The sequence below is a fragment of the Larus michahellis genome, chromosome Z (assembly GCF_964199755.1).
Source record: "Larus michahellis chromosome Z, bLarMic1.1, whole genome shotgun sequence".
Lineage (NCBI taxonomy): Eukaryota > Metazoa > Chordata > Aves > Charadriiformes > Laridae > Larus > Larus michahellis.
This window is the reverse complement of record NC_133930.1, coordinates 27,522,573-27,537,547: the sequence shown is the minus strand read 5'-3', so window position 1 is coordinate 27,537,547 and position 14,975 is coordinate 27,522,573. Positions and strand designations below refer to the sequence as shown.

The 14,975-nt window shown below is 44.7% G+C and overlaps 1 protein-coding gene across 1 annotated transcript; it reads right to left on the bottom strand.

Moving 5' to 3' along the window:
- Positions 1-1,038: 1,038 nt before the first annotated feature.
- ENC1 (ectodermal-neural cortex 1) lies at positions 1,039-14,684 on the bottom strand. The gene is made up of 3 exons (XM_074570309.1): positions 14,383-14,684; positions 7,903-9,716; positions 1,039-4,200 (listed from the first exon to the last, which is right to left on the bottom strand). Exon 2 carries the CDS (start codon positions 9,702-9,704, stop codon positions 7,935-7,937), a length of 1,770 nt encoding a protein of 589 aa, XP_074426410.1. The 5' UTR covers positions 9,705-9,716; positions 14,383-14,684; the 3' UTR covers positions 1,039-4,200; positions 7,903-7,934.
- Positions 14,685-14,975: the final 291 nt, after the last annotated feature.

The following is a 14,975-nucleotide window of genomic DNA, read 5'->3' as shown; positions in this document are numbered from 1 at the left end:
GAATTTTAATAGGTAGATTAGGAGATTTCAGGCAACTTAATTCTTGCAGAAAGCAACACTTCCTGCTACTGCCTTGCCTCTCTCTCTCTCTCTGCTAAGCAAGGGCTACGATTTCATTTCCAGGGCCAGGAACCCAGGTGCTCAGTTACACAAGTCACATTGTACAGGCTAGTAACAGCAACCAAAGCATCAGCATCCTCACCACACTGTCCTGACACCTCTGCACACCTCCTTCTCTTTTACCCTCTCCTTCAGCGCTGTATAGGCAAAGGGATGAGATGACAGGTACCAAAACAACCGAGCAAGGAAGGCAGGAAGGAAGGAAGGCCCTGTTCCCTTGCTCCAAAGCAACGGATGCACACTTGAGGAAAATCCTCTTTTTTCCTTGAGGAAAAGGCAGGAGAGCAGGTCAGTACTTAGCAGACCCAAGCAACTGAACCTCCAGGGTGTGCGCATGAATGCCCCTGCATGATGTTATTTTAGACTTGGACAGTGGTCAGCAACACCTTAAGGCCAGAGAGGTGCTAAGCCAACATAGAAAATCAATAGCATTAAAAAACAAAAAAACAAACCAACCACCCTGTATACACATGAAAAATGTAAATACGCTTAAAAGATCAAAGAGTTTGGCTATATGTGTGAATTATATAGAACAACTGGAATGTTTTACACACAGCCAGCATTTTTTGCCTTGAGATTAGGAAGGATTCGAGATGCTTAATTCCACTTCCAAGTCGTATCAGGCACTAGCTAAACTGTACTGCAAGCATCAACAAACTTGCATTTCCTGTTCTTAAACGTTTTGAGGCTCTCCAGTTTTAACTGCTGAACTTTGAGATAGAGATCATAGTAACAGCAGCAGAACAGAACAAAGGAAAGGGAAGTGCAACTGAAGCAGAAGCTTAAACCAAAGCAGTAAACTGCATGTTGTCGGTGTGCTTTTATTAAGAGGACATGAAAAGGACATTATAAGGGATTCAAAGCATTTGGGGTTGGGGATGAAGGGGAGGAAGAAATGACGTTGAAATAAACACTCCATGGAGAGAAAATCTCTAATAATTTATTGACCTTCAGTTTCACATTGTGAAAAAAAAAAATGCAAGTCTTACAAAACCTTAAGATGTAGTAGCAAACAAAAAGACACAACATAGACAATTTTACTTCTTCACTTGCACAGTTTTCTTTTAACACACGAACCACATCGTCAATAGCCAGGAAAGGGAACATTATTCTGCTCTAATCACTCTTATTCAGACAGGTGTCAGACCTAGAGAAAAGGGGCTGCACAATTATACCAGAAGAGGAAGGCTGTCCTTTGTTATATGTTTCTACAGCAACCAGCCTGCAAAATAAGAGGAACCTTCCCGTCTTATGCCAGGGTTTTTGTGTGCACTCCGCTGTGAACTGCATTTGCTTCAAAGTGTGGGGTGTTTAGCAGGACTGGAATGGTCAAGTAGCTAGCCAGGATTCCCACATCAATTCAAAGAGCAAGAGCCTAGCGTATTCCCCGCAGAGCCAGAGGCCCACCCTGACTTCAGCTTCCTTCAGCCTACACACAGGAATTAATCGAGGACTTGAAAGCAGACCACAACTTTGGAAAACAGCTGCAGAAAATTCATCCCACTTTCGGAAGTTGCATGGCACTACAAAACAGATTTCATAAGCTAAGTGGTTATATGCAACGCGGCTTCACGGCTGGACTCTCATCAGCTTGACGGAGAAAAGAGGTCTCGAACCTATATGCCCTTATTCAAACAAGGGGGCCCCCGGCAACCCAGTTCTTCGTTTCCTCGTGCAGCCACTATCGCCTGGGGAGAGGACATGCAAAGCGCTGGAAGTCTGATTTTACGGCTCCCTTCCCCTCACGCCCCCAGGAGTGATCCACAAGATGAAAAGCAACAGCAGTTCAAGGCTGTTTGCTTCAACAGGGCAACCTGTGCAAGTGCACGGATATAGAAAGGAGCCCTACCCTACCTAAGATATTTTCCTATTGCTTAAAAGGCATCTAAGAGAAAAGAATCAATGCTGGGAGGGGGCAGGGGGGAAGGCTATGGGTTTAAACACTTTTTCAATCTATCATTTCAAGAATACAGTTTAACCAGAGGAACTGTAACTGTTCACATCTAGCTGGGCCTCACCCTTTAAAAAACTTCTAACGTCTTTGCTAATTCATCAATGTTCTCTCAGTATTCACAGAACTCCAAATACTCTATTTCTGAAATGTACAGGTCTACTCCAAACAGCAAGTCAAATGTAAGGCAGCACAGAGAAACTTCCAGTGACCAGTGTAAACACTTCTAGATGACAAAGCTTTCACAAATACAGCTACATCACTGTCACACAGAGAAAGGCAAGCATCACCAATGTGACTATTTTTGTTTTGCATGCACGCATGCAGCTGTTTACTTATACGTCAGCACACACCAACCATGTATCTGAATGCGCCAGTTAAGCTGGGCTCCAGAAACATTTAGGAAAAAAACACAATACGATACATGCTTCATGACAGGATCTGGCAAAGAAAGCACCTGTGAAACATAAGCTTCTGAAATCCAGAAGAAAAAGAGTAGCTTCATCTCTGTCTCAAGACCAGACTGGTAAGAAACAAATTTATTTAAAAAAAATCAAAGTTTGGTTTCGCAGGATTGTATCTGATGCTTCTGAGTGACCAAGTGTTTAAAGACACACCTAGCTAAGCAAAATAAAAGGCAGCAGAGTTTGAGGGCTATTTTTAAGATTAAGAGGTCTGCAATTAATTTTATATCCCCATAAGAATTTTGCCAGAGCACTTGGGTCTTTGACATCTGGCCACTCAGATGATCATCTGAAATCCAGATGGATGAGGCAATCCAGTCAGTGCAAAACTACTACTCCCCTTCTTCCTTTTTATTTTTTTTTAATTTTATTTTAAGACTTCATCACTAACCTATCTCGAGGTTTTTTGTTTTTATTCTTGAATCACCATACTCCACTCACTCAGCTCAAGGTGGCTACATCGTACGTACCCCTCCTCCAACCCAATAAATAAATAAATAACTTTGGACAATGACTTCATCTGGGCTTGGTATCCAGAAGCTCTTCCACAGTATTTGTGTTGCAATCAGGAAGCTGCACAAAGAAAGAGCTGCATGAGATTTTGGCTATTTCCAGATTAGAAATTGAAAGGCATGACCAACAAATGAAATGTAGCAAGGACACCATCTACAAGACACACCACATGCAACCTGGGGAGCTGGTGGCCTGAGAAAGTGACCTCCATGGCTTCTTCCTTTAGTACGTGTGTAATTTAAGATCCTACCTTGTAATCCTTCCATTTCCGACCGGGAAGCCACCCCTCCCTCCCACCTCCAACTGTTACCCAACAGTCTTCTTTCTTTGTGCAGCAGAGCAAGTCAGCGATCACAAAATGTGCAAAACATACAACAATTCACGCAAGCCCTCGCAACATGAAGACAATTGCAGGCATTGTTTCAGCATGCAAGCACTGAAAAATAAATAACTACATCTACAACAAATAACATAACAGGAATGGGACAGTTTGAATCACTTATAAATACAGGGAGGAAAGGGAACAAGGAGCATTTGGGGGATGCCATTTGTTCCCCACTGTTGCAGAAACATTCCACCACTGGGCTGTTCCTTATCAAGCGGAAGGTGACTCCCGATGCACAGGGCAATGCAAGGCGGGATCTAAGAGATGCTGTGGGCACTGCCCACAGGCAAGCAGAGTTCCGCAGCAATACTGCTGTATCTTCATTCACAGCGGCACCTCGCTGCTCCAGACCTGGCCTGCTTCCCCTGCAGCTGGCGCTGGTGCTTCAAACCACCACAGAGAGAGATGACAACCATTTCAAATTTCACATACAAACAGCAGAGTCCACGGAAATCAAGTGCTGTGTGCTGCACAGCTCAGAAGTTCTGTCTCTTCTTCTTCTCCTTTGAAGGACTGATTAATATTGGCATTAATCCACAGTTACTAGCACAAGGACCAGATCATAGGTTCGTCCATTCATATTTAAACCACGTGCTGAAGCACTGAAGACAGTTATTTTTCCTCCCATTCCTTCATGTCTAGGTTAGATAATTTACAAGGTGCAGATGATTTTCTTCAAATGCAAGAGACGGTGAACGATTTTTCTTCATTAAAACCATTTCTCCAGATCTGAGGTTCCAATTCTCTTCTCCAAATAAAGCAGTAAACTAAAAGCATGTCAAGGAAAAAAAAAAAAAAGGAGAAAAGACTTAAAGTGGTTTCCTGAGACAATGTACCATAACATTTTTGTTAGATGTCAAAGAAAATCTCAAAGCTACACTCGGGATGCAATCCAATTGATCAGCTTCCTCACCCCCCCACCACCTCAGTGTTTCTGTGCCAACTACTGATAAATAAGCCAACCAATAACATAACAATTTGGGGTCAGATTCTGCCTTTATTATTCTACTACACTGACTCTGCAAACCATCCTCCTGACCCCAGAAAGACTGTTTAATCATTAGTCATTTGAAACCTAAATCAAACTGGACCAATACAGTTCAACGTGACAGGCTCTGCATCCTACATGTTTCGACATTTCTATGTTCCCCCAAAATCTTAAAGCTTTGTGGATTTGTTTTAAGTGAACATAACCTTGTGCAACTTCTTTTCCACAAAAGCCCACATATACACTCAGTGCAGAGTTTTTTCTATTCCCAGGCCAAGGCAAACCTGGTTGGAGTGAAGCAGAAGGGGAGGTGAAGGTGTCTCACCCCAGTTCACCATGAAGAATTCTGAATTGAATTTATTCACAATATAGAAAGGAACATATAATCCCCTTACTTAAAACATATCTGCCATTCATTAGAGCAGAAGTCTGCCTCATTTCTTTTCACACAGCAATGTACCATGTGTCAATAATTCCATCCAAGAGTCCTTTATAAAAATTGATTATTCAATGAGAAATTCAGCCTTCGGATGCTGAGATTGTGCTTTGCTTTTTCACTATGAAGCTGTATTAAAATGCCAGCTTCCAAACCATCAACAGCTTATCGCAGTCATTTCTGACGGCACTGCTAGAATTTCAGGAGGCAAATCCTACATCATTACAATGCAAAAGGAGCTCCAGTGAACTCACAGTTCGTTTGAATATACCACATTTCTCTCAAGCTGTAATGTCTAAGAACAACAGGGAACGCTCACAGGAAACACCACAGCCTACATAACAGCCCAGAGCATCAAGCCATTTTGCAACTGTGGACTTGAAACACACCATCTTCACAATGTCTAAAAAAAGTGTTGATTAATATTTTCTAGACATTCTTCAGCGTAACGTGCTATTCTTTCCACTGAAACACACTACCAACACTGAAGCCAAAACAATGTTCCCTGTCACGGGATGACCTTGAAAAAATATTATAAACAATTCCGAAACAGAGGGGGAAACAAAAAAAATCCCCAACCTATTCAAAAGCCCCAAGTTTGAGGAACAGGACAAAGCAGACTGAAGTCTTCCTAAAAGCTGTCAGACCAGGGCCACACAGCGCCATGAAAACAGAGGGTAATCAGAAGTAATTTCCTTTTTGTCCCTCCTAACCACTGACAAAGCAGCAGGAGTCAGTAGGAAAAAAACCCTACTTGCTGGATGAGCACACAGCTTTGGAGAGATTTCAGTCTACGGCTGCGTTCAGCCAGTTATCTTCTGTGTTAGTTAAGCCAGTTATCTTGTGTGTTGGTGAAGCTAAAATAATGGCTTTTAACAAGATACTGCAGGGCAAAGGAAAGCTTTTTTGCACCGTTATATTCTGAGGACTCTTTTTCAAAATAAAGCACTCCCTCTCATGCAGTGTAAACTTCAGAACAATTAAGTCAATCTCAGAAGTATAAGTCAATATTTTTCTTGGCACAGACCTGAGTCCGGGCATTCAATACTGCTGCTCTGATAACACTGAGAACTGCTGAAAGTCAGTTAATAATAGAAATTAACTGAAGATGTCAAGACATTGTTCCCAGCTAGGGAGGAAGCCGCCGCACAGAAATCAGGGCTTCCATATGCTGGCTGTTCGGGGGTGCGATTACTCCCAGCACCCAAGATCTGGTTAAGTCTCAAGGGTTTGCCCTGCTTTCCCAAGGGTAAATCTGGGAAAAACAAAGTGAGGAGCGGATGGAGGGCAGTGTCTCCCAAGACAACCACCCACCTGAGACAAGAGCAGCTGATGGCTCAACACAGCCCACTTTCACACTAGATTTCCAAACTGACCTGCTGCTTTGCACCGGCCCAGCCTCGTATTCTTTACTCAATCAAAGCTCCCAGCCAGCTGAAAGGCAACTACAACATGAATACTCAGTGTATCACAGAGAAAGGAATTTCACGACTACCCTGTGTTTCTAGGTATACACTTCTATCTACTCTGCTTCAAAGACATTTGGGTTTCATGTTTACTGCAAGAGTCAGGCAGATGTCTCCAGCTGCAAAAGACACCAGAAAAAAAAAAAAAAAAAGTATGGTCTGTCCCAAACAGAAGAACCTAGTGAAATCTTTATACACAAGCTGTTCTTCCTATTTGCTGGAGAACCTCCATCAGTCTGGACTTCTAGGTAACTTAGATGCAAAGGCAGAGCTCTTTTAATTACTGCAACTGTTATTTATTTGCCTTGTTCATTCTAACTTGCCTGCCTTCATGATTAGGCTATACACTGTTCAAATCCAAAAAGAAACTACCAGTCACAGTGCCTGGATTATTTAGGATTAAGCATGCCACTATATTTGTTTGGTTGGCTGGTGGTAACTGTGATTCTGTACTAAAGTCTCAAGCAGGGAGTGGGGGAAAAGAGCAACAGAACACTAAGGGGAGTCTGCCAGATTTGTTGCAAAATACACAGATTAATAGTTCTGGAAAATGTCTGTGACTGATTTTAAGTGATGTAATTCTAGAAAAGATAAAAATAAGGAAAAAATAGTAATAGTTGAAGTAACAGTTAGTAGTTAGCATGAAAAAAACAAATTTGAAAAATAGCATGTGTAAGTACCCAGATTTGTTAGTGGTTTTTTTTTTCTCCCCTCCTCCTAAAAAAAATAAGAAATTCACAACAACCAAAACAAGAAAGGCCAAATTCAGACTTGCTTGCAAGAAGATACAATGCTGAAGTTGCACCCGGTAAGAGCTTCGCCCATTATGTACAATTAAATTGTTTTGGAACAGTGTGTGCTATAGACTGGTAATTATTTTAGCCAGCAATATTAATTATATGTCTCCCCAACACTGTATCTAGTCCAATATATATGACCATAACTATTTTGAAAAAGTCTGTATTTTAAAGTATATCAATGGAACAAACACAACCTTTGTCCATGCAGGTGCAACCATGCTGCCTAGATGAGATGGAAAATTAGGCCTGAAGTGCCTGTAAAACACCCTTCATAAGATAGCAGGTTTCCCCAAAGGCTGTCAGCATAGAGAAAGCATGCTGTCTGCCTGGAAATTCAAGTGAATTCACTATCAGGCTGCAGATCGGAATTTACAGTAGCTTTTGGGGGCCCTGTTACTGGATATACAGAGTAACTTGGCCTCTGTCATCAGGCACCGAACCCTTGTTTATCATGTATTTAGTATCTAAATGCAGAGTAGGATTCAATTTCCAAATTTTCTGCACTTCCACACAAGTAAAGAACTGAGCAAAAATAACGCTTCCAACACCTAAATCACGCAGGAAAAGGCCCTGTGGCTGCAAGATATGTGGCAAATGACTTCCAGCATCTTGGCTTTGTCACAGACATGGTGCCTGGCTTACAACAGCCCATGAATATATGTGTCTCAGTTGCTCCACCTGTAAAATTGGATTGAATGTACTCACCCTCCTCAGAGCTGCTGCTGAAAAGCTTTGTGAAAAGCATTATTACGGTGGAATTCAAAGGTGCTGTTTCTTACCTGATAATTTGTAATTGCAACATACACCAGAATTATGAGGGAAGGTGTTTCCATGTGCTGACAAACGCCGTGGGAATTAACGAATAGGGCACAGTCGTTATGCTGTTCCACACATCTAACGTGGGATCGTAGCAGTCCAACGTTTTGCACCTCTGAATGCCAAAATAGCCTCCAACCACGTACAATTTGTTTCCAGATGCCACTGCGTGGCAGCTCATTCGCTTCGCTGTCACATCTCCCACCTTAGTCCACTGGTATGTCTCACTGTTGAATTTATAAGCAGAGCACGCAGAGAATTCGGTATCTCCGCCCATAATAAAAATCTGGTTACCCAGAACAGCTGCCGCTGTGTAGCGCCAGGGCTGGGGGCAGGTGGCTGGGACTGTCCATCTGTTTTCACACTGATCGTAGCACTGAACTTTGGGCAGCTTGTCATGGCTAACGCTGGTACCTCCAAAAGCAAACAGCTTAAGCTTTGCGCTGACTACAGCTGCATTGCTTACTCCCTCTCGCAGCGGGGCAACCATGGTCCATTTGTTGGTCACGGGGTCATATTGTTCTACTTGCTTTAAGGATACTGAAGGGGATGCTGGAAGGCAACCAGTTGCGGCGGTGTGTCCCCCTACTACATACAAACAGTGCTTAAGTTCAGCAGAGCCATGCCCAAACCTAGCTACCAGCATGGGAGCAGCCTTCGACCACTCCTCGTGAAGGGTGTCATACACCCACACATCTTTGGAGACTCCATTTTCTGACCCTCGTCCCCCGGTGATATACACTTTGCAGCCTATGGCACAAGCGCTGAACTCTTTCCGTGGACTCGGTATGTCGGCCTTTGGAATGATCTCCTTTGCCTTTTGGTCCACCAGGTACAGCTTGTCACACATAAAGGTCTGGCCACCCAAAAGAAAAAGTGAATGGCCAGTTTTACGGGGTCTGGCACACAAACTAGTGACCACTCCATCATTCTGCAAGATCTTTAACTTGCATCTTATCGATTCTTCTACAATCTCTTTGCTTTTCCTTTGCTTGGTGATAAGTTCTTCCATGGCCACGTTCTCCATAAGGTATATAGCTGGCAAGAGGGCCAGTCTCACCGTCTGCAATAGCTCGGGCAGGTAGCAGTGACGCTTAGTCAGGTCATAGTTGACCCAGTTGATAGCTGATTCATACACCAGCCTTTCATCTTCAGTTTCTAATTCTTCACTGGAAAGGAGCTGCACTACCATGTCTTTTGGCAGCTGGAGGAAGTCTTCGCTTTTACTGATACTCTGGAAGTTGCTAAGGCACATCCTCCAAGAGAGTTCATACAGCTTGGTGCATTGGTGAGCATCTGACAGCAGCAGCATGCCAAGACAGTTGGTGGGATGAAGGTTTTTCTCCAGAAATTCTGCACAAGCATCCCGAATGTCCTGAAACTCCAGCATGTCACCAGCCTCCAGCAGCGACTCCGCGTTCTCCTCGTTGATGATAACCCTGGAGGAATACGCATAGTCCAGAAGAAGCTCCAAGACTTCTGGGTGAATCGAGTTATGAAAGTTGACTTCACTGTCCTGGCTCTCCTTCAGTCCTCCGCTGAACATTGCTTCGAAATAGCGGCTACAAGCAGCTAGAACGGCTCTGTGGCAGGGGAACGACCTGTTCCCAGCATGGAGAAGTACATCTGTGAAGAGACGCTGCTGACGCAGAAGGTTCAGGTGAGTAAGGACACTATCAGCATAGGATGACTTGTGGAACAAGTATATGTTTATGGAGCCAGTGCTGGCCCTAGATTTGCGATTTTCATGCATGCTGACTGACATTTTCTTTCACACCTATAAAAAAAAAAAAGATTAATGAGACAGTTAAATTCATTATTATTTTTTACATACCAAAAAGTGTATCTATTATTCACTATAAGATGGAAAAAAAAGCCTTAATTTATAGATGAGTGGACAGAGAATTGCATCTACCTTTGGCATGTGTTTATTTTTTTGTAATATGAGTTTCACAAATGACATACTCCAAATTCGTTGCCCAAGAGCAGGTTTATCTTGGGAAACCTGATCTCCAACTTTCATAGCAGTACAGTAAGCAAGTAAGTCAGAGGAGAAAGAAAAGGAACCGGGACTGATTTTCTCACCCTTCCCCAACCCAGACCAGCTGATTCATTACATATGTACACATGCACATGCTTGAAACATTCTCCTGTACTGAATCATAGCAGGAAGAGCTACCAGACAGAATACCTAAGGAATGTCAAAAGCTGCACAGGGAACAAAACCCTACTAATCCCATTAGGAAGCTTCCCTTTGGTATAATGATTCCATATGCAACAGCAGAGAATGAAAAAAGGGAACTTTAAAACAAAAACCTAGCAACAGTCATAAAATTACACTTGTGAAACCTTTAAAAAAATGTGACGTGTGAATTTTAGAGATTACATCTTGAACTCTGCCAGCGGCTGCCTGTTGCAGTGATAGAGCATAGACACAGGCAGAGTCAGCAAAAAAGCATGTTTTGACTATCAACTGAAGTCACCGAGGCATCGCCTCTGAAGCTACCTCAAGAGTCAGGTACTCAGAGCACAAGCCATTGGCTCATTTTGAGGTTTGGAGGAGACATAAAACACAAGAGAGGTCCTATCCTAACAAACACGACGCGATTCAGTCCCTGTTTGTGGTGGTGAATGTTATGTTATCTGCCATGATACACAAGTCTGTGTTCGACTACAGCAGCAAGTTTCCAGATTTAATTCAAGAGTCAAGCCAAACCTGTATGGAGTACAGGGAAAGAGAGGAATATTGGCAGCCATATAAAATTAATGGCTAAAAAGCCACAGTGCAAGTAATAGGAGCTGAAGCATACAGAGCCCAGTGCAAGCTGTGGCTGTGACCGCTGCTGTAATAATCTCACTTCTCTCTCCCCAAACTGCAGAGGAAGCTTGGAGAAAGAAGAGAACCAAGCTTCCCTAATTAGCGTGATATTCACATGCCCAGAGTCCCTTTTGCTGCTCCTTTAAATACGGAACAGGGCAAAAGCCTACCTGGGAAGCACCCAGAGCTCAAAGTCAGAGCATGACCTGGGGCCACTTGTGTAGGTTTTTAATGTGGATATACTTCCCTCTCTCACAGACTCAAACATTTTCATATTACTAAGCATGTTTAAGCAGTACAGAACTGTAAAACTCTATTCCCACATTTCATGCTTCACCATGACACAAGAGCTTTACAAGACAGAAAAAATTAAAAAAAGGCATTTTAAAATAAATACATATATATATTTCTAGATTCCTATGACCAGAACCTTCAACAAAATCAAAACCCTGTATGATTAACCTGGGCAGCAGACTCAATTTCAGAACAACCAATTTGTCTACATGCAATATACAACACCTGCAGATTAACTACAGCACAGCAAATACCATCCTCCTTGCTACCTGTGCTAGCTAGCGTACAGGATAATTGATACGTCACATCAAACAGCAAGCCTGTGATACACCTTTCCCTTCAGTCAAAGCAAAAAAGCCCCTCAAACAAACATCAATTAAGGAACAAAGAGACGCTTTACTGCAAAAGTACCAGAGACCATTTCCTTTAATCTGGAACATGACTTCCTGATGAAACTTAACTGGGATTGAAAAGAAAAAAAACACTACAGCTCAATACACAATGCTCAATCCAAAATCCTCCAAAAGAGAGAGGAATCCTTCCCCTCAGAGCCACAGGGCTGGGTAGCTGTCTCACTCTACTACAGAAAAGTTTGGAAAGTTATTTTACCAGTTATTAGACTGTTATTAGTTATTAATTAGGAAAGTTATTAGACCAACCTATTAAATGCACTAAGAACAGAAGAACATAAGGAGGCTGGTACATCTTCACAACACAAATCCTTTTACAGAGAAAATTAAGTTACCTTTAATGCAATTGCATTGCCTAGCAAATAAAGACTCAGACGGCATTCAAGGGTCCTGAGCACTAATCTCAGAATAAAATTACCCATTTAATCTATTGCCAAAAAGATTATACTGACCATATACAGGTTGAAACCTGCTGGAACTCAAGGATTACAGAAAGGGTCATGACTTGAAATACTAGTACATAAACAGTTTGGAGACACAGATGGGAAGGTGAACCCTTTACTGGCAAAGCACCATCATAATATACTATTGTGATGCAGTGCAAAGCATTCACTGGATCTCTACAGATTGGCCTTCCTCACATTGAGGACCCACTCCTGCAAGGTTTCCTTGCCAGGGAGAAGGACAGAAGCTAAACACCCACTCATCAGAGACAACAGAGTCACCAGGATATAAAGATGCTCATTGCCCCCCCTGCTCTCCATCCCAACTAAGTGAATGTGTAGACACCACAGTCTAGGCATTCCAGGATCTCCACAGAAACACAGTGCCTTTCCTTTCCCCCTATATATAGGGTGGGGGGAGTATACTGAAAACTTTCTTTTACCATGCACACAGAGTTCAGAAATAGGGCAGGTAAAGTTCACGTCAGAGGCTGCAAACGCAGGCATTCAGATCTTTCAGCAGGCTCTGTACCCCTGCAAGCGCCACTTGCTCAGCATCATCCAGAACGAGTCCATAACCACAACAAAATACAGACAAACATAAAAAACCCACCCTGCTATTATGAGCATGTTGGAGGCTAGTGAGCTACAGAACATATGCAGAGGGGAGGAACAGATCATTATGTGTTACTCGAGCCCACCCACATCCATAGTAATGAACACCACTGTAAAAAAAAAATAAAAAATTATAAGAGCCATTCTCAAACAGCTACTGAGTAAGGCACTCAGCGTTTCACCCCAGTAAAACAGCAGACTTGGTCTTTCAGTAAGCAGTGCCATTTCTTACAAAGCACTTGCAGATTTCACATATGCTGGTCTTTAACTGTTCCAGTAACATTGCTTTTATCACCACAATGTCATCTATTGAGAAGAATTCAAAGTATGCCAATTCACATTTAAGATAAGCTAACATATTTCCCCAAACAGAACAAAGATACATATCTATGCATCTCTTTTTCCTCCACTGTGGTTGCTGAGATGAGTTCACACATGGACTACTCAAACACCCTTACAAGCAATCATCATAATTTACTAACAGGCAGTGTTTCTGTAAACATGTCCTTTTGCAGTTTCTGACAATTACCTCAGTCCAGAAACTTACAAGAACATTAAAATGTATAAATGACATCTCTGATTTCTCTATTTGGTGTTGGAAATTATGCAAGCCTCAAATACTTCAGCAGAGGTAATTTACAGTCAGTGAGCAAATGTTCATCTTGAATAATGAGTCAACTACCTTCAGGCATTTTTTCCTTAGAAATAACAATATTTGTATGTAAAAGACAAGAAGTGGTCAGTAAATTACAGATATAGATTTTATCTAGGAACAGAGGTTGAACCAAGACTTTGATTTATAATTACACTTCAACAGGCTACTTGTCACAGCAGCCCAGCAGTAAACACTACTTTAAGACTAAACAACAGACTCCCTGCCCTACTTCTTAACAGCTCTGCAGGACGCTGGTCTCAGCATAAGTCAAATGAAAAATTAAGTATTTTCAAATTAGTGACACATCCCTGATGTAGGCTCATTTTAATACGACTCCGTAATTACATGGTGGTGGTTGCGTTTTTGTTCAGAATCAGCAAGACATCTGAAGGAGAGGAAATCAACTAAACATCCCATCGATTTAACCAACACCGCTTTCAATCGCTAAATCTGCAGCGATACTATCAGTTTCGCAGAGCCAAATCCTTACTCTACCTAAAGTCCTCTAGCACAAACTCAGTGGCTTCCCAGGACCCGCTGCGAGATGGAAAGCAGGACAGGCTGCTCCTGCTAGGAATGCATTACCGCTCACCACATGCAGACAAAGAAACCCAACTCTAAATCCCCCCCACACACACACAAGTTCATGCCATCATAACGCCTAAACAACTCCGTCTCTGAAAAGAAACTTGCTGGGTTGCTTCCCAACCTGGTAAAGAAACAGCACGACAAGTTAAAATGCGTTTGGTTTTCCTCTGTAGAGCGATAGCCACGTGCAAAAACTTTCTGTGCTGGCGCAGGGAGAGCAGCTCCGGGAGCTGCCAGGGCTGCCCCACGCCGGCCCAGGGATGCTCCGACCCTCCCGCGGCCCCGAGGAGGAAGGTGAAGCCCACCGGCGCGGCTAGTAGCCTTCCTCACGGGGGCCGGCACTTCCTGAGGACGGCCGCGTATCGGAGACACCCCACAGCTACCGGCGATACCCACCCACCGGCCGTCCAGCCCGCAGAAAGTGCGATGGTCCCCGGCTCTCCGGCGGAGCCCGGCTCCAGGCAGAGCGGCCGCGCAGCGCTTCGTGGACGCAGACCTTGGCCGCGCTGCCCCGAGCATGCGGCACCCCCCGCACGGCAAAGCGGGGCCACCCCTCGCCGCCCGCCCGCCTCCCCACCACCGCCGCCGGGGCTGCAACAGGTCGGCGGGCACCGACTTACAGCGGCGGCTGCCGGGCGAGCGCGGACGGTCCCTCTGCCTCCCCGGGCGGCGCAGCGCCGCGCATGAGAGGGCAGCGCAGCTGCCGGCGCGGTTCGGCGCGGCTCGGCGCGGCGGTCCCCGCGGAGAGGCGGCCGGGCAGGCTGCGCTGTGCTGCGCCGGGCGGAGGTGGTGCCGCTGGCGGGAGGCGGGCCGCCGAGGGAGGGATGGAGGGCGGGCGGGAGGTAGGAAAGAGGGACGGAAGGAAGGGAAAAAGATGGTGGTGGCGGCCGCTGCTGCTGCTGGCACCGCCGGCCGCAGCTCTGCCCTGCCGGCGGCGCGGAGAGGGGGTATATGGGCTGGGGGGGGAGGCGGGGGGAGGCTTTATGCAAAGCGGGTGAGTGACAGCTGGGGGAAGGAGGGAGGGAATGAGGGAGGGAATGAGGGAGGGGAAGGACCGGGCGGTGCTCTCGCAGGGGGTGCAGTCCCGCCCGGCGGCGGGGAAGGGGCGGAGGTGGCCCCGCGCCGCCCCGATCGGGGCTGCAGGACGGTCTGCCCTGCCCGCCTGCCGCGCAGCTGGCGTCCCGCTCCCCGCCGCTCCGCGGGGTTAGCCGGG

Excerpts from the sequence above, each read along its gene's own strand:
- ENC1 (XM_074570309.1), bottom strand. The coding sequence starts at position 9,704 with ATGTCAGTCAGCATGCATGAAAATCGCAAATCTAGGGCCAGCACTGGC.